Source organism: Meriones unguiculatus, chromosome X, assembly GCF_030254825.1.
Source record: "Meriones unguiculatus strain TT.TT164.6M chromosome X, Bangor_MerUng_6.1, whole genome shotgun sequence".
Classification (NCBI taxonomy): Eukaryota; Metazoa; Chordata; class Mammalia; order Rodentia; family Muridae; genus Meriones; species Meriones unguiculatus.
The window spans coordinates 143,545,801-143,566,922 of record NC_083369.1 but is presented as its reverse complement, the minus strand read 5'-3'; the positions used below and the strand labels follow the sequence as shown (position 1 = coordinate 143,566,922).

General features: G+C 39.8%; 1 protein-coding gene across 1 annotated transcript in view; it reads right to left on the bottom strand.

Annotated features, from left to right (window-relative positions):
• Positions 1–21,122, bottom strand: part of Phex (phosphate regulating endopeptidase X-linked) — a 231,668-nt gene that overhangs the window by 56,825 nt on the left and 153,721 nt on the right. Inside the window, exon 14 of the mRNA XM_060374873.1 lies at positions 12,306–12,409. Within this exon, the coding sequence (XP_060230856.1) occupies positions 12,306–12,409 (104 nt within the window). The remainder of the gene's footprint in view (positions 1–12,305; positions 12,410–21,122) is intronic.

The window sequence follows — 21,122 nt, the reverse complement described above, 5'->3', positions numbered from 1 at the left end:
ATTTCCAACTGTCTACTCCTCTTGGGTGTGTCTGCTTATTTTTATTCTCGGGCTTTCAGGTGTGCCATTAAACTGCTTGTATGAGATATCTCAAACTTCTTCCTAAAGGCACTTAGTGTTTTGAACTTTCCTCTTAGCACTGCTTCCATTGTATCCCATAAATTTGGGTAAGTTGTACCTTCATTTTCATTGAATTTTAGGAAGTCTCTAATTTCTTTTTTTTTTTTCTGCCCTGATCCAGCTGTCGTTGAGTAGAGTAGAGAGTTGTTTAGTTCCCATGTGTTGGCTTTTTGTTATTTCTGCTGTTGTTGAGATCTAGTTTTAGGCCACGGTGGTCAGATAGGATAGAAGAAATTATTTCAATCTTCTTGTATCTGTTAAGGCTGCTTTGTGCTGGACTTTATGGTCAATTTTGGAGAAGGTTCCATGGGATGTTTTTGGGCAGGGTGCAGGGAATCTTATGAAAGAAGGGGGGATAGAAACTCCTGGAGGAGATAGGAGCTCCAAAAGGAGACCAACAGAGCCAAAAACTGAGCCCTGGGGGCCCTGCAGAGACTAATACCCCAACCAAGGACAATGCATGGAGAGGACCTAAAACCCTGGCTCATATGTAGCCAATAGACTCAGTATCCAAGTGGGGTCCCTAATAATGGGAACAGGGACTGTCTCTGCCATGAACTCAGTGGCTGGCTCTTTGATCACCTCCCCCTGGGGGGAGTGCAGCTGTACCAGGCTACAGAGGAAGACAATGCAGCCAGTCCTGATGAGTACTTATAGGCTAGGGTCAAATAGAAGGGGAGGAGGATCTCCCCTATCAGTGGACTAGGGGAGGGGCATAGGGGGACAAAAGGGAGGGAAGGAGATGAGTGAGGGGGCCACAGCCAGGATACAAATTAAATAAATTGTAATAAAAATAATTTAAAAATAAAAAGGCAAAAAATTATTAAGCAAGAATTCCTTAAAGTCAAGGCTATAAATACTAATTCTTTTAATTGGTCACACCTGTCAAAGTTGGCCATTTCTTAATTGCACTTATCTCTAGGATAGTTTATGAGCTAAGATCATGATCCAAATGGTGTGTTCTGGGCAGAAGATCATTATATCTATTGTTATATAAATGTTAATAAACAAAAATGCCAGGCAGGTACCATAGATTCTTTTTACTACATCTGTGGGATGCTTCTGCAGTCTGTATTTGTGGAAGAAAGTAATACATAATGTGGAAAAGAGAAGTCTAATAAATATAAAAATCTCAAAACATATGGTATAGAGGTATATTTAAAAGAAATATGATACCAAACTGCAACCATCTGAAAGAAACACGTTGATACTCTGATTTCCTTTTACCATCTAAAATAGATATAAATCAGGCTAAATTTTCACATTTTACTTGCCAACTCTTTAAAGTAGTCTAGGAAATATGAAAAGAAAAAAAAAAGCACTGAAAATATGATACTTTCTTACCAAAATCCTGCAGATATTACCTCATATTCACTGTAAATCATAATTCCTTTGCAAACAAAAATTCAAAGGAAGACTATAATTTGTGTAGATACTTAATGTAGATTTTGCAAAGTTTTTTTTTAAGAGTTACAGATGAGAACTCAGACATGTTTTGTCACAGTAGAATGAGAGGGAGTTAATAAGGAAGCTGGCTTAGAATCACTTCTGTCACATAAGAGGATCCTGAGGGAAAGAAATTACTTTTGACTCAAGCCAAGCAGTAAAGTAAATCCTCTATTTTTTTAAGCAAACTGATGAAGTGACAATTCTGAGAACCAATCCTTAAATATGTACCTTCAGGGATGACCACCCAATTAATTTCATTCTTGCTGACATTTCCCATTGCCTTAGAAACTTCTTAATGCATATTAGTGAAGCTAAAATGGATTTCATGAGAAAAAAAGGATGATCAAGGGTATTTATCTCCTAGCCCCACAAAGAAGCAAAATGTTATTTCAGGGCTTTTTGGAATGATAATCATGATGTGCTGTTCAAAGTAAACTGGTACAGAGGAGCTATTCCAGCATCCTCCTCACTTGATTAATTCATGAATTTTCAACCTAAAATACAACAATTAATGTCCATGGATTTCATGAAGCTAAAATCCCCTACAATGCCTGAAATGGGCCAGACAGACATTTCCTGTAAAAGAAAATTTAAGAGTCATGACGCTTTCCCATGTAAACAGGATCTTGAACCTTTTAATATCCTTTTCTCTGAAATAGACATTTATACTGATGAAGAAAGAATTACAAGTACTACACTGATTTTTCAATCTTAAAGAATGCTTCCCAAACATTGATCAATTTAATACTTTTTTGAAGAGTGGGTGTGGTGGTACATGCCTTTAATCCTAGCACTCAGGAAGGCAGAAACAGGCAGAGCACAGTGAGTTCAAGACCAGATCTACAAAGCCAGTCCACTACAGCCAGGGCTACACAGAGAAAACCTGTGTCAGAACAAAACAAAAACCGGAAGGGGCATAAGGGGAAAAGGAGGAAGGAGGGTCAGATTAGGAGGAAAAGAGGGAGGAGGCCACAACCAGGATACAAATTGAATAAATTGTAATAAATGGGAATAATTTTAAAAAGAAAAAAAATTTTTTTAAAGAAACAAATAAACAAAACCCTTTGTGAAGGAAGTAAAAACAGCACTGTGTATCTACAAGTTGAGGGAAAATTCATCTATTCTTGACACACATATTCTTTTTCTTAATTTCTTATTTATTACAATTTATTCACTTAGTATACCAGCTGTAGGCCCCTTCCTCATCCCCTCCCAATCCCACCTTCCTTTCCTCATTTCCTCCCATGGCCCTTCCCCAGTCCACTGATAGGGGAGGTCCTCCTCCCCTTCCCTCTGACCCTAGCCAATAAGGTCTCATCAGGACTGGCTGCGTTGTCTTCCTCTCACCCACAGATTCTGATTATTACCTAAATAATAAAGTATACCAATAATTTACAGTGTATTAGTGTGATGGTTTAAATGAGATGTCTCCCATAAGTTTCAAGCATTTTAATATTTGGTCTTCAATTGGTGGTTATTTGGGGAGGATAGGAGGTGTGGTTTTTTTTGAAGGAAATATGCCACTAGGGACAACTTTGTGGTTTCATAAGACTCACACTTTATCAATGGAAGACAAATATCTGGTATTCCTCTATATTCATGAGTCCAAATTGGTACTGGGACATCTGGAAGATACCAAAAATGTGAGGATGCTCAAGTACCTTATTCAAAATCGTTCAGACTTTGTATTTAATCTGTCTCAAAAAATAAGCTAAGAAGCTATGGAGGAAGATACCCAACATTCGCTTCTGGACTCCATACACAAAGGTACATCTACACATACATTTGCCAGCATATAATACACACACACACACACACACAGGATAAGAATTTTTAAAGTTTGAACTAGAGGTCCCTTCTGCATAGCATTCAGATTCTCTACCCAACCAGATCTTTCATATCCTTCCCTAAAGTGTAGCCCTTTGAGTCTTACTGTTTCCTTCCATTCCTTCTCCCCAATCTGCCAGATCTAATCCAGATCCCATATCCAGTGCCTCGGCTTTGTCTGGTCATCAGTGCCTGTGCAGTAACTAACCTCCAGACTTCCTGCAGGACCTTCCCTATGTGCCATCACCCACAGATCCTTTCTGTGCCATATCCAAACATTCTACCCACCAAGATCTTCCACATTTTTCTATAGAGTATAATCTTGTGGGTCTCCCTGACCTTCCCCATCCAAGCAAACTCCCCAATCCACCAAATCTACCTTGAATCCCATTATCCAGTGTTCAAAGCTAGCCTGGCTTCAACTCCCTGTACCAAAAATGATGTCTAATCTCCTGCCAAGACCCTCCTTACCTGTTCCCTCAACCCATAGGCCTTTTCATGGCACACTAAACCTTTCAATCCAAACAGATATATCTACTCCAACTCCCAAGGCCTGAATGAAGACATAAATATTGCAAACAAGAGCAGTACCCTCTGTCCATATGACATCATTCCACCCAACCCATTACCAACATCTAGATGTAAAGTTCCCATACATCCTCTCTTCTACTTCAACCTGATCAATATACAAAAGACCCAAAACTAACAAAATGCACAATATGTCAATATGCACACATCTCATCACAAAAACACCAACAATATGAAAGATTAAGCTAGTATCATCTCCCTAAAACATACAAATCCTATAGAAACACCTGTCATTGACAATTACCTAAATTAACCCCAGAACACAGAGTCTAAAGAAACAATCGAAAACTTCAACAAATATTTCAAGGAATTAAAAGAAGGCACAAAGAACAGTTCAATGAAAATCAGGAGAAAGAACTTAAGGAAAATACCTGAATGATGCCCAGGAAAACACAAACTGAAGAAAATTATAAAGATAATCCTAGGAGTCAAAGTTGGCAGCAACCAGCACACACCAGAGGGGCACAGGATACAAAACCCTGAAATTGGTGAGTGGAGAGGCAGCTGAAGCCAGAACATCAACACTGAGGCTTCTTGGGCAAGAGAAGTCAACATGTGAGCTGGGACTGTTTGGATCCAGGTCAACCATAGCCCTCTCTGGAAATGAGAGTGGCAAGTATTCAACTGCTCTTCAATTCCCCTTTCCCCAAACACAGGCCTCCCTGCTGGTTGCCCCAAGCAGGAGCATCTGAGCTCAGTGACTGAGACAGTAGAAGCAGAGGCAATAAGTGCCTCCCAAATCAGCACAGCAGCAGGCTGCTGTAAAGACATCCCAGGTCAGTGCCTCTGCAGGCAGCTGTAAGGGCATCCCAGGTTGGTGGCTTCAGCAAGCGGCTGTACCAGCATCCCAGGGTTGGGATGCGGCTGGAAGCTGTACAGGCTTTCCAGGTCTACTGCTGTGGCTAGCCCAACCAGGAGCTTCTATGCCCAGTGATGGAGGCAGCAGAGACAGCTGTCCCAAGACAGGTCTCTATCCCAGGCAGGCAAACAGTGGACACCACTGAGCTGACAGAGCTCCTACACTCTCATTTGCTACTGCAGGCCCAAATCTGAGAGTAAAGGACAGGGGGAAAACCCTCTTCCGATTAGGCCTGTGAGCTAGTGAGGATATCTTCAAGTGAGTGTATGCAGAGCCACAAATTCAAGGTCCCTCTACACTAGCAGCCAGATATTGGATCCCTCCTACCCACACCCCAACTGGTGACAACAAAGGGATCCTTGGAAGAGTGCTCTCAAGGTTGAAGGTTCTGCTCTGTGGGTCTACCAGGGGAGTCCAGGCAAACAAATGCTAGAGCCCAGACAGATCTGAATACCAGGAGGACAGTATGACAGGTTTGTAGGCCACTGAGGTATTCAGGGCACCTACACAGGCATGTGCATTATGCCCACAAACAGCACAAGCACCGCCCCCTGCCCTTAAGCACTACCTTTGTAGGCATCTACATATTCTAGCACCCTGTCCCTCAGGCACACTTCCACGCACAAACCCACACTTGCACACACATGTCCTCAACCTTCCTCCCTTAGCTATAGCTGAAACATCAACACTCACTCTCAAATTGGTGTACCTCTCTCATCTTCCTGAAGAATACTCCAGACACCAGAGACAGATGGACCCAATCTGAAGTACAGACTTGAAGAATGAACATCAAAGTTTATGGATAAGCAGATGGATGGCTACAGGTCAGCATAAGAACACCTCGAACAAAAATCAGGACATCATGGCTTCACCAGCAACCCCAAGAAGCAATGGATTTTTTTAATTCATCAGAAACACAAGGAAATGATTTTAAAGCTATGCTTCTTAAGTTATTAGAGGCACATAAAAAAGAAATGAACAAATCTGTTAAAGAACTAGAAACACAAATGGTGGAAAATAAAGAGGAAGTGAACAAAGCTCTCAAAGAAATACAGGCAAATACAACCAAACAAATAGAGGCACATAAAGAAGAAATAAATAAAAAGATAGAGGCCATCATAGAAAGACAGGAATCCACATTCAAACAGATGAAGGAAAGAGTGCAAGGCATGAAAAACACAACTAGAATCAATAAAGACAACACAAACAGAAAAAACCCTGGAGTTGGAGAACTTAGAGAAAAGATCAGGAACCACAAAGGTAAGAATCATCAACAGAATACAAGAGATGGAAGAGAGACTCTCAGGTGTTAAAGATAGACTGGCTGAAATTGATACTTCTTTCAGAGAAAAAGTAATATTGGAAAAGTTCCAAACACAAAACATCCAAGAAATCAAGGATGCCATGAAAAGATGAAATCTAACAATGATAGGAGTAGACAAAAAAGAAGATTCCAGGCTGCAAGGCCCAGAAAATATTTTCAAGGAAATAAAAGAAAATTTTCCCAACTTTAAGAAAGAAATGTCCATAAACATACAAGAGGCCTACAGAACACCAAATAGACTAGACCATAAAAGAAACTTCTTATGTCACATCATAATCAAAACACTAAATCTACAAAACAAAGAAAAATATTAAAAGCAGAAAGGACAACCTTTGAAAATCAAACTTGTACTTTCTCATACAATTAGGAATAGTGTTTCCTCAAGAAGCGAGAAATAGCCCAGATGCCCTTAGTTAAGGAATGGACACAAAAATTGTGATACATCTACACAATGGAATATTACTCAGCAATAAAAAAACAAGGAAATTATGAAATTTGCAGGTAAATGGTGCGAACTGGAAAAGATCATCCTGAGTGAGGTATCCCAGAAGCAGAAAGACACACAGGGAATATAGTCGCTCATAAGTGGATATTAGACATATAATATAGGATAAACATGCTAGAATCAGTACACCTAAGGAAGCTGATCAAGAAGGAGGACTCTGGCTAAGATGTTCAGTCACCATTCAGAAAGGCAAAGAGGATGGACATTGGAGAAGGAAGAAAACAGGGAACAGGATGGAGCCTACCACAGAGGCCCTCTGAAAGGTTCTACACTGCAGAGTATCAAGGCAGATGCTGAGATTCATGGCCAACGTTTGGGCAGAGTTCAGGGAATATTATAAAAGAACTGGGAGATAGTAGGACCTAGAGAGGACGGGAGCTCCACAAAGAGAGCAACAGATCCAAAAATTCTGGGCACAGGGTTCTTTCTGAGACTGATACTCCAGCCAAGACCACTTATGGAGATGGCCTGGAACCCCTGCACAGAGATAGCACACAGCAGTTCAGTGTCCAACTGGGTTCCATAGTAATGGGGACAGGGACTGTCTCTGACATGAACTGATTGGCCTGCTCTTTGATCATCTCCCCCAGAGGGGGGGGTGGGGAGCAGCCTTCCCAGGCCACAGAAGACAATGCAGCTACTCCTGATGAGACCTGATTGACTAGAATCAGAGGGAAGGAGAGGAGGAACTTCCTTATCAGTGAACTGGGGGAGGGTCATGGGTGGAGAAAAGGGAAGGATGGTGGGATTGGGAGGGGAGGATACAAAGTGAATAAACTGTAAGAAAGAAAGAGAGAGAAAGGAAGGAAGGAAGGAAGGAAGGAAGGAAGGAAGGAAGGAAGGAAGGAAGGAAGAGAAAAGAAAAGACAAGAACAGAAAAGAAAAGAAAAGAAAAGAAAAGAAAAGAAAAGAAAAGAAAAGAAAAGAAAAGAAAAGAAAAGAAAAGAAAAGAAAAGAAAAGAAAAGAAAAGAAAAAAGAAAAGCAGCAAGGAAAAAAATACCAAGTAACATATAAAGGTAGACCTATCAGAATCACACCAGTCTTCTCAACAGAAACTATGAAAGCCAGAAGGGCCTGAGCAGATGTCATGCAGACTCTTAAGAGATCACTGATGCCAACATAGACTACTATACCCAGCAAATCTTTCAATCAATATAGATCGAGAAAACAAAATATTTCATGAAAAACTAAACTTAAACAATATCTACACAGCAACCCAACAATAAAGAACATATTAGAAGAAAAACTCCAATTCAACAAAATCAACTACACACAAGAAAACACAGGATGTAGATAACTTTACAATAAAAAATTAAAAGAAAACAACTAATAGTAACCCCATGAACTCCATAATAAAAGGAACTAACATTCATTGGTCACTATTATCTATCAACATCAATGGACTCAATAAAAAGACAGACTAACAGAATGGTTGCAGAAACAGGACTCAACACTCTGCTACATTCAAGAAACACACTCTGTAACAAAAGAGAAACACTACTGCAGAGTAAGGAACTAGAAAAAGGTTTTCCAAGCAAACAGACCCAGAAAACAAGCTGGAGTAGCTATCCTAATATCTAACAAAATAGACTTTCTTTTTTTTTTCCATAATTTTATTTTTCTCATTAGTTACATTTTGTTAATTCTGTATCCCAGCTGTATCCCTCATTCCCTCCCCAATCCCACCCTCGCTCCCTCATCTCCTCCCTGCCCCTTTCCAAGTCCACTAATAGGGGAGGACCTCCTCCCCTTTCATATGACTCCCTTTTGTCAGGTATTTTCAAGACTGGCTGCAAAGTCCTCCTCTGTGGCCTAACAGTACTGCTCCTCCCTTGGGAGGTGGGGAGGTCAAAGAGCCAGCCATTGAGTTCATGTTAGAAATAGTCCTTGTTCCCCTTACTATGGAAAACCAATTGATTACTGAGCTATCACGGGTCACATCCGAGCAGAGGTTCTAGGTTTTATCCTCTCATGGACTTTGGTTGAGTGTCCATCTCAGAAAAGACCCTGTGCCCAGATACGTTTGCTCCTTGTGGAGCTCCTATCCTTTCCACATCAAACTCCCCTTCTTTCATATGATTCCCTGCACTCTGTTGAAGGTTGGGTTGTGAGTCTTAGTATCTATTTTGGAGCACTGCTAGGTAGAGTCTTTCAGATGCTTTCTGCGGTAGACTCCTGTCATACGTTCAATGCATATCCCATTTGTCTTTCTAAATGAGGATAGATCATCATACCCCATGTCTGCTTTCTTGATTATCTTCTTTAGGTGTATAGATTTCATTATGTTTATCCTATCTTTTAGGTCTATATAAACGAGTATATTCCATGTTTGTCTTTCTCCTTCTGGGATACTTCACTCAGAATGATCTTTTCTAGATCCCACCATTTGCCTGCAAATTTCATGATTTCCTCCTTTTTGATTGCTGCGTAGTATTCCATTGTGTAAAAATACCACAATTTCTGTATCCATTCCTCCGTTGATGGACACCTAGGTTGTTTCCAGGTTCTGGCTATTACAAATAAAGCTGCTACAAACATGGTTGAGCAAATGTCCTTATTGTGTACTTGAGCAAATTTTGGGTATATGCCTAGCAGTGGTATAGCTGGGTCTTGAGGAAGCACTATTCCTAATTGTTTGAGAAAGCGCCAGATTGACTTTCAAAGTGGTTGTACCAGTTTACATTCCCACCAGCAATGGAGGAGGGTTCCCCTTTCTCCACAACCTCTCCAACATGTGTTGTCATTTGTGTTTTTCATCTTGGCCATTCTGATGGGTGTAAGGTGAAATCTTAGGGTCGTTTTGACAAAATAGACTTTCAACCAAAATTAATCAAACAATGAGGAGGGACACTTCATGCTCATGAAAAGAAAAATCCACCAGGAGGACATCACAATCCTGAACATCTATACCCCAAACACAAGAGCACCTGCATTTGTAAATGAAACATTATTAAAGCTTAAATCACACATCAATCCCAACACCTTAACAGTGGGAGACTTCAACACTCTACTCTCACCAAGGGACAGATCCTCTAGACAGAAAATAAATAGGGAAATAATGGGAGGTCAAAGAGCCAGCCATTGAGTTCATGTCATAAATGTTTGTAACAATAATTAATTAAAAAGAGAGTGAATTTAAAGAGAGCAAGGAAGATTATATGGGAGGACTTAGAAAGGAAAATGTTGTACTTACATTATAATTTCAAAAATAAAAGAAAAAAATTATTTTTTCAAAATAAATTTTTATGAATTAGATTTAAAAGAGCAGGATGACTTGAGCTATGGCTACGCTACTACAGGAAGATGGTCGTAGAGATGTTGAAAATCATTTGCTGTGGTCATCTGCTTTAAGTCATCAGAATGTACAGCCCTAAATCTAGAATGCCTATGAATAATTTAGACTGAGAATGAAATAGACCGACTAAGAAATAACATGGTAAGAACAGAGAAGCAAGGACAGTGGTACGGTACAGATGGCTACAGATGATTATCTGTCATTAGCAAGAAGCTAAAACATAACTATCTATTTTTCCTTTGTACTTTTGACAAAAATCAGGCATACATAAAAGACTGATTAAGCTTTGGGCCTATTCCTTAAAGTTAATAACTTACAAAACATATGTGTTCGATGGAAGTTTGATAGGCAAAGTCAAGACTGGGAATATAGAACATGAAAAGAGGATGGTGATATTCACAGTTTAAGTGAAGGGAAAACACATGCATCTCGTATTTCTAAGAATCCAGAAGAAAGGAGGGTGTTGAAAAGGACAGTAGCAAAGAACCCAAGATAGTACAGAACGAGCACTCAAAGCCAAATGCTGGTCTTCCTGTACACTCGGCTAAGCACAGACTTGTATACATGCATGGGATGATCACAGGAAGTAAGCATAAAAAAAATAAAATGAAGGACTACAAATTGGACACAGTAATCCACAGCCACATACTTCCACAAAGCCATAGTCTACAGTGTAAATACAGGAAAGATCTCCGAAAAGTAAATTAGCATACACACTTGCTATACTAATATCTGAAAATGCCATTTTTCAACAACAAAAATTAGACTACAAGAAAGACAAAGGGGAAGAGGATGAATCAACAGAAAATTTCTCGGAGTAAATCCAGATAATAGATTTGGGGAGAATTTGAAAGTGGTCATTACAATGTGGTTCAAAGAATTAAGCTACATTCAAACAATTAACAGTATTATAGTAACAATGACTATAAATAAACAATAGAAATAGAAACTATTTTATGAATGAAACCCTGTAATTGAGGGCATAAAAATAGAAATGATTTGATCTAAAGAACATTTTAAAGCATTGAAAAAGTGAATCATAGCAATATCTTTGTAAAATGGATAGATAGTATCCACACTTCCCGGAATAGACATTATGAGAAAATCAATTAAGCATTGTAAAACACATACTGGGGTGATGTTCAGTGGATAAGAGCACTTGCTATTAAAGATGGAGGACCTGAAATTCAGGTCCCTAGAATCTGCATGAAAGCCAGACATGGCCACACATGCCAGCAACCCACCATTGGAAAGGAGGAGACACACTGATCCCATAAGTTTATTGGCTTAGCCAGACAAGCTGAGAAAAATTAGTGGAAAGATAATGAACATGTCTCAAAAAAAAAAAAAAAAAAAACAATAAGCAAAACCAAAAGAGGTGGGTAATGGTAGAGGAAGGTATCCGATGTCCTCCTCTGGCTCCTTGGGAACATACACAGGCACAAATATCCTCCTGAAATATATACCCATGTATGCGCCATGCAAATATACACATAAATTGAAAAACACCTCTTTGAATATTGTAAATAAATAATAATTGTTATCTGCTATCATCATCATCAACAACATGGTTCAGATCAACAATATTTTCTTTCCTAAGGGAAGACACAATAGCCAGATGGACATGAACTTCGAAGTTTTTAAGGATACTTTCCTATAAATATGTAGGAAAATACACTGAGTATCTTATACTTCAGTGTTTCTCAACCTTCCTAATGCTGTGACCCTTTAGTATAGTTCTCATGTTGTGGTGACCCTTCAACCATAAAATTATTTTGTTGTTACTTCTCGACTGTAATTTTGCTACTGTTATGAATAATAATGCAAATATCTGATATTCAAGATATCTTACATATGACCCCTGTGAAAGGTCATCGAATAACCCAATGGGGTCATGACCCACAGGCTGAGAGCCACTTTCCTAATTCTTAACTACACAAACTCTTCTACATATCTATTCACACTTAGTGCTAAAGTATTTATTCTTTAAAATCTTCAAATGTTTCTACCTGAGTATGAAAACATAGAAAAATTTACATAGAAATATTGTCTGTATATGTATTTATAACTCCAGCTAGAAATAGTTTCGATGTTTGCATCTTAATGAGCATTTTTCTGATATGTGTTGATGCTAAGACTGGGAAGTCTGTAATAGATGGAAGATCTATACCACATAATATCAGAAAAGAGAGCTAGCAATCCGTGGCACAGATTTTGCTAAAACAAAATAACTAGCAAGCTGGCTACCCTGAGTTGAGAAGAATTACAGAGCTTAATCTGAAGAGATTCCACTTCCTCCCAACGTATTTATCTATTACACTTTTTAAAAATACTCACTCTGTTTTGGGAACAGCTTTTCTTAGCCAGAAGAAATCAGACTGTGCTAAATACTTGCGGGTTTGCAGTACATTGCCAAAGTAGTCCGATTCCGAAAATTTGATCTGCATAAAACAAAACACATCATTATTGTTCTAAATGCAGATAAGAGATGGGTTTAAAAATAGACTTCAACCCACCAAGGAGCAAAGAGAAGAGCAGCTGTGGCCTTCACAACATCACTCAGCCATAACTCAGGTTTCACAAAGCTATGAAATTTAATCTCAGTGATTTTCTTTTAACATAAAAAGCTCAAAAATCAATGTGGTCATTTCTGGATTACAGGAAAAAAACGCAAGAGAAGCTTTGGTTATTTGCTCTGGGTTCTGTTTACTTTATAATTGAAAAATCCACTTTAGCCTTTCCTAAACATATCTTAGATCTGAAATTTCTTGGCTAACAAGTTCTAGATTCTTTCCAAAATGTGTACTTTATTTACTTGTCAAATACGATTCTTCTAATCACATTCAGAGTATGTTCAGCTGAAACCTCATTTAGTTTATAGATGATGATGTAGTCAAATGTTAAAATCCAATTTACTATAATTGGCATTTGTTCATAAAGGAAAAATGGAATTAATTCACAAACCTATTTTCTACCCTAAGTACAATGGAGTCACATAAATAATTTAATTATTAACAAGATTTATCTATTACCACTAAGAAAGGATCTGATTGCCAAAAGGCAAAAATACCGAGGCAAATCATAGATTATAGACTACATGGGACTATATGGAATTAAGGATTAACAAAAATGTTGTCTACTAAGATAATAGGTTATTTAATTAGTTAGTTAGTTAGTTAGTTAGTTTCTGGAAAGAGAATAACAATTTTAGTTCTAGTGCATTCCGTTCAAAACTAGAAGTACTTCACCGATAGAGTATAGTGATATTTGTATTACAGCAAAAGCAGTAGTTTGTAGTCATCTTAAAAGCTTTTTTTTCTAAAATCACTTACTGGCATAATAAATTAAAAAGTAAAATAATAAATAAATTAAAAAGTTAAAAAAAACACCATTAATAAGAAAAACATATGTTAGTGAATAACCAACAGTAAATTGTTTGTTTGTTTTTTTAAGTGTTCACTGGAGGGGGCAGAGCCAAGATGGAGACTAGCAAGCACAGTTTCTGAGCTGTGAAAGAGCTGAACACCTGAGTTGGTGAGTGGAAGGACCTCTGAAGCCAGGAAAACAACAGTGTGGCTTTCTAAACGACAGGGAACATCGCATGAGGTAAGAACTTTGGTCTCCAGTCACCCAGGGACTTGTTTAGGGAAGGAGAGAAACGATCCTTTGATCTCCCAGCACTCCCCTTTCTCAGACCTCCCTCCTCTTCAGCTCAGACCTAACTACCTGGGGTCTGCAGTGGCTGAGGCAGGGCTCCTAGCCCCTTAGCGGCAACTGCCAGTGGTACCGATCTCAGAGTCCCAGACCCACTCGGCACCATCCTCCCAGGGTCCCGGGTCTGCAAGCCACCATACTGGCTCCACAGGGTCTGTACAGCCTGCCCAATCCCTCAGTGACAGATAATACACTGTATACCCACAAAAGCCAGGCACAAACGCCATACAAGCTAGGCACACCAGGCGATGGGCCTCCCAGGCTTGGAGAGCACAGTGGAGGGCTCCCAGGACTTCCCAGAAAGCATCTGGACTGGCAACACGACTTCTCCAGCTACAGCGGGACTTCCTAACCTGGTGGTGGCAGCAGCACTGAGCTGGCGGGGCACATCAATCCTCCAGCATAAGACCAAGCAGGGCCAAACCAGAGAGCAGAGAGCCCAGAGAATCCAGAAACCCCGATCCCTGCCAATGTGACCTGCTTGAGAGTGAATAAGCCCGTGAGTGTCTGCAGAGCCCCAGATCCACGCTCCTTCTAAAACAGAAGCCAGGCATTGGACCCCTCCAACCCACATACCCACTGTGGGAAACAGAGGGTCACTTGGAACATTGAGGCCCCTGCACTGCGGGTCCAGACTCACGGCACCATCATCCCAGGGTCCCAGGTCTGTTAGCCACCATACTGGCCCCACAGTGTCTCTTAACCACTGACTGCACGGCCCACCCAAACCCTCAGTGACAGATAATATGCTATATACCGACCAAAGCCAAGCAGACCACCATACAAGCTAAGCACAACAGGCGCTGGGCCTCCCAGGCTTGGAGAGCACAGTGGAAGGCCCCCAGGACTTCCCAGAAGACATCTGGACTGGCATCCCAGTCTCCAGCTGTAGCGGGTCTTCCTAACCTGACAGCGGCAGCAGCACTGAGCTGTCAGAGCACATCACTCCTCCTGCATAAGAACAAGCAGGGCCAAACCAGAGAGCAGAGAGCCTGGATACGCTGATCCCTGCTGAAGTGACCTGCTTGAGAGTGAGTGCACCCTGAGTATCTGCAGAGCCCCAGATCCAGGGTCCTTCTAAAACAGAAACCAGGCATCGGACCCCTCCCACCCACATACCCACTGTGGGAAACAGAGGGGCACTTGGGACATTGAAGCCCCTGCTCTGTGGGTCTAATTGAGGAGTTAAGGCAGTTAATGCCAGAAATTGCGCCACGACCATCACTAGCGCCTACGACATATACAGTGCAGAGACCCTCCCACACACTCAAGGGTTCAACATTATCTATCATTCTGTCCCTCGAGACACACTTCCACGCACACTTCCACACACACACAAACATACACACAAAAACACACGCGCCTGCATTTGCCCCTTTAATGCCCGCATACTTTCCTCCCACCAGGTACAGCTAGTCCACCAACACACACGCTGAGGCCACGGGACCTCTCTCAGCTTGCTCAAGAACTCTCCAGACGCCAGAGACAGTACCAGTCTGAACTGCAGAATCCAAAAACAAACAGGGAAGGTTTCAGATAAGCCAATGGCCAGGAGTAGGTGAAGAACACATCCAACATAAATCAGGACATCATGACTTCACCAGCAACCCCCAAAATTGATGGATACTCCAATTCATCAGAAACACAGTAAAATGACTTTAAAGCTATGCTTACCCAATTATTTGAGGCTCATAAAGAGGAAACCAATTCTCTCAGAGCAATAGCCATGCAAATTCAGACAGTTAAAGAGGAAATGAACAAATCTATCAAAGATTTGGCCAGTCAATTGATGGTAAAGAAAGAGGAAATGGACAAAATTCTTAATGTAACACAGGCAAACATAGCCAAACAAATAGAGGCACAAGTAGAGATACAATTAGTGGCATATAGAGAGGAAATGAACAACAACAACAAAAAAGACCATCTTAGAGAGACAGGAATCCACATTCAAACACATGAAGGAAATGGTACAAGGCATGAAAACAGAATTATAATCAATAAAGAAAACACAAACTGAGAAAACCCTTGAGCTTGAGAACTTGGAGAAAAGATCAGGAACCACAAAGGTAAGCATCACCAACAGAATACAAGAGATGGAAGAGAGCTGAAGATCTGGAGCTGAAGATACACTCGCAGAAACTGATACTTCTCTCAAAAAAAAAGTAAAATCAGAAAAGTCCCAAACACAAAATATCTAAGAAATCAAGGATTCCAGGAAAAGACAAAATCTAAGAATAATAGGAATTGATGAAAAAGAAGACTCCAGACTCCAAGGTCCAGAAAATATTTTCAAGAAAATCATAGAAGAAAATTTTCCCAACTTGAAGAAAGAGATGTCCATTAACATACAAGAGGCCTACAGAACACCAAATAGACTAGACCAGAAAAGAAACAAATCACATCACATCATAGTCAAAACACTAAATCTATAGAAAAAAGAAAATATATTAAAAGCAGCAAGGGAAAAAGGCCAAGTAACATATGAAGGTAGACCTATCAGAATCACACCAGACTTCTCATCAGAAACTATGAAAGCCAGAAGGGCCTGGGCAGGTATCATGCAGACTCTAAGAGACCACAAATGTCAACCCAGACTACTATACCCTGCAAAGCTTTCAATCAACATAGATGGAGAAAACAAAATATTCCATGACAAAACTAAATTTAAGCTATATCTACACAGCAAACTAGCCCTACAGAAGATACTAGAAGGAAAACTTCAATCCAATGAAAACAACTTCACCCAAGAAAACATAGCATAGAGATAATATCCCAACAAAAATGAAAGGAAAACAAGCAAAGAAACACAGTAAGACCACCGACTGCAATATAAGAGGAACTAAAATTTCATTGGTCACTATTATCTATCAACATCAATGGACTCAACTCTCCAATAAAAAGACACAGACTAACAGAATGGGTGCAGAAACAGGATCCAAACAGGATCTTGGATTCTGCTGCATCCAAGAAATGCAACACTGCAACAAAGATAAACAATACCTCAGAGTAAAGGGCTGGAAAAATGTCTTTCAAGCAAACGGACCCAGAAAACAAGCTGGGGTAGCTATCCTAATATCTAACAAAATAGACTTTCAACCAAAATTAATCAAAAATGATGAGGAGGAAAAAAAAAAAAAACAAAACAAACAAAAAAAAAAAAAAAACGATGAGGAGGGACATTACATTCTCATCAAAGAAAAAAATCCACCAAGAGGACATCACAATTCTGAAAATCTATGCCTCATATACAAGAGCACCTACATTCATAAACGAAACATTACTAAAACTTAAATCATACATCTATCCCAACACCTTGCTAGTGGGAGACTTCAACACCCCACTTTCACCAAGGGACAGATCATCTAGACAGAAGCCTAATAAGGAAATAAAGGCACTTACAGAGTTACTAAATCAAATGGACCTAATAGATGTCTACAGAACATTACACCCAAACTCAAAAAAGTATACCTTCTTTTCAGCACCTCATGGAACCTTCCCCAAAATAGACCATATAGTTGGTCACAAAGTGAGCCTCAACAGATACAAGAAGATTGAAATAATCCCCTGTATTCTATCTGATCACCATGTACTAAAGCTGGACCTCAACAACAATAGAATTAGAAAAAGCCTAGAAGCACATAGAAACTGGACAACTTGCTGCTCAATAACAGCTGGGTTAAGGAAGAAATAAAGAAAGAAATTAAAGACTTCCTTGAATTCAATGAAAATGAAGGGAAACATACCCTAATTTATGGGACACAATGAAAGCAGTGCTCAGAGGAAAATTCATAGCACTAAGTGCCTTCAAGAAGAAATTTGTGATATCTCATAAAAACAACTTAGTGGCCTAACTGAAAGCCGTAGAGAAAAAAAAAGATGCAAATATACCCAATAGGAGCAAACAGCTGGAAATAATCAAACTCAGGACTGAAATCAATCAATTAGAAACAAATAAAACTATTCAAAGAATAAATGAAACCAAGAGCTGGTTCTTTGAGAACATCATCAAGACAGACAAACCTTTAGCCAAACTAACTAAAAGGCAGAGAGAAACTATACAAATCAGCAAAATCAGAAATGAAAAGGGGGACATAACTACAGACACTGAGGAAATCCAAACAATCATTAGGTCGTACTACAAAAGCCTATATGCCACAAAATTCGAAAATCCAAAAGAAATAGACAATTTTCTTGATAGATTCCATCTACCACAATTAAGTCAAGATCAGGTAGAAAGATTGAATGGTCCTATATCCCCCAAGGAAATAGAAGCAGTCAACAAGAGTCTCCCTTCCAAAAAAAGCCCTGGGCCAGATGGATTCAGTGCAGAATTCTACCAGACTTTCAAAGAAGTGCTAAATCCAATTCTCTCCAAACTATTCCACAAAATAGAAACAGAAGGAACATTACCAAATTCATTCCATGAAGCCACAGTCACCTTGATACCTAAATCACACAAAGACCCAACAAAAAAAAAGAGAACTTCAGACCTCTCTCTCTTATGAACATTGATGCAAAAATACTCAATAAAATACTTGCAAAGTGAATCCAAGAACACATCAAAGATATCATCTACCATTACAAATGGGATGTGCATTGGACATATGACAGGAGTATACTGCAGAAGGCATCAGAAAGACTCTACCTAGAAGTGTTTCAAAGCAAATACTAAGACTCATAACCAAACCTTCGGCAGAGTGCAGGGAATCATATGAAAAAAGGGGAGTTAGTATGATGTGGAAAGGATAGGAGCTCCACAAGGACCAAATATATATGGGCACAGGGGTCTTTTCTGAGACTGACACTCCATCAAGGACCATGTATGGATATAACCTAGATCCTCTGCTCAGATGTAGCCTGTGGTAGCTCAGTAACCAATTGGTTTCCCATAGTAAGGGGTACAGGGACTATTTCTGACAGAAACTCAATGGCAGGATCTCTGACCTCCCACCCTCCAAGGGAGGAGCAGTCCTGCTAGGCCACAGAGGAGGACTTTGCATCCAGTCCTGCAGATACCTGATAAAACAGGGTCAGATGAAAGGGGAGGAGGTCCTCCCCAATCTGTGGACTTGGAAAGGGGCAGGGAGGAGATGAGGGAGGGAGGGTGGGATTGGGAAGGAATAAGGGAGCGGAATACAGCTGGGATACAGAGTTAATGAAATGTAATTAATAATAAAAAAATTAAATTAAAAAGTGTTCACTGTTTTTATTGGGCTATAATATTTGCAAAAGTGTAGTATTCACTGTTATTACCTTACATGTATATAAGGTATTTTGATTATATTTTCTTGCCCTATTATCTACTCTTATTTCTCTCCCCTTCCCACTGCTCCTTTTCCTACTCCATGATAATGCAAACTTCCCCTATATATGAGAAAGCATGTCATATTTGTCTTCCCAAATACTTAACATGCTGCTCTCCGGATCCCTTCATTTATACCTTAACCTTCTAAAAAACACCTACTATGCAGTGCTAAGAAAGCTACATGGAGGCTCAATTTCAGAAAAAAAAAATAAAACATTATGTACAAATGTTGATTCATATTTTTTTAATTTCATACAGATATATAATGTACGTTGGTCTTGGTCATTTCCATCTCCTACTTCCTCCCTTCCACTCCCCCAGCTACTTCGGCATATTTCCTTTCTTTCTCCTGTAGAGGAATGTTTTAGTGATTTATTTTTTTATTTATTATAATTTATTCACTTTGTATCCCTGTAGCCCCCTCTCTGTTCCTTCTCAATCCTGCCCTCCCTTCCTTTTTTCCTCCCCTGCCCCTCCCCCAGTCCACTGATAGGGGAGGTCCTCCTCCCCTTCCACCTGACCCTAGATTATCATGTCTCATCAGGACTGTCTGCGTTGTCTTCCTCTGTGGCCTGGTAAGACTGCTACCCCCTCAGTGGGAGGTGATCACAAAGAGCCAGCCACTGAGTTCATGTCAGAGACAGCCCCTGTTCCCCTTACTAGGGTACCAAATTGGAGACTAAGCTGCCATGGGCTACATTTGTGCAGGGGTTCTAGGTTATCTTCATGCATGGTCCTTGGTTGTAGAGGAATTTTAATTCAGCAAAATGGCTGCTCTGGCAAGGGATCACATCAAAAGACCTTCTAGGTCTCTATGATCTGGTGGAATGCAGACATGCTCTGGATTACAGTATGTTCTGGCTGGAATATAGACATGCCTTTACTACACACCTTTAACCCCAAAAATGCAGGTAAGGTTACTTTATAGAAGGAAACGGACATGTTTGAAAATGATGTCTAATTGAGGGGCAGACAAAGTGATGAATCACAGAAAGATTTGAGAGAATGAGTCAGGAGAACAGGACAGGAAAGAAAGTGTACTTAAGACCAGTGAGAAAAAGAAAAGGAGGTTTTTTTAATGGAGAGTTTTTTTCTACTGAGATTTTTTTTAAACTGAGACTGTTTTACAAAAACAGGTTGCAGAGAGAAAACAAGCTAGAGACAGGCATAGACAGAACGAGCCAGAGAACAAGAAAGAGCCAGAAGATGAAAGCATATTTTCCAGAATTAGTTTGAGAGCAGGCAGAGCAATTCAGTCAGAAACCAAAAAAAGCCAGTTTTAATCAGTCAACTTGGAGAGAAGTTTGAGCCGGAACAGCTGAGTTGAACCTGCCAACCAGGTTCAACTTTCAAAAAGAATTAGAAAGACTTGGGAACAGAGCTCATCTCATTCCCTCATCTGAGGAAATAAAAACAACCTCTACATCCTCCCAACTTAATTTATTCTTTTTTTTATTACTCACTAAGTTCAATAAATGCTTCCCATATGTATATGTGTATGGCTTTTTTTTTGGGGGGGTGTCATTCATTTGGGGTCTCATTTTCAATTGAACAGAATGCTAAGTAAGCACCATTCTTTTTTGTTTGGTAAGTTTTTGTTGGTTGGTTGGTTAGTTTTTTGAAAAATGGTTTCTCTGTGTAGCTCTGGCTGTCTTGGAACTTGTTCTATAGAACTGGCTGCCCTTGAACTCAGAGATTTGTCTGTCTCTGCCTCCCAAGTACTGGAATTAAAGACATGTCCCACCACTACCATGCATATGACTCACATTCGTTTAAAGACTGAAAAGAAAACATTCTCAGCTATGCAATTAAAAGAAGAAACTTAATCTAAAAATCTAAAGTAATTTCTTACTAGCTATAACTTTTTTGATAACTTTAAACTATAGTCCTTATTACCTTTTTTTGTGTATGTGTCTGAGTATATAGGTATATGTGTGTACCATAGGCATACAGGTCTCACAGAAGCAGTAGAGGGCATCAGATTTCTAGGAATTGGAGTTACAGGTGGATATGAGCCATCCAGTGTGTGTTCTGAGAACCAAACTCAGTTCCTCTAAAAGAACAGAAAATGCTGAGCCAAAAAACCATAGTCCTTTTTAAAGTAAAAAAAAAAAAACCACAAAGAAAAAGAAATT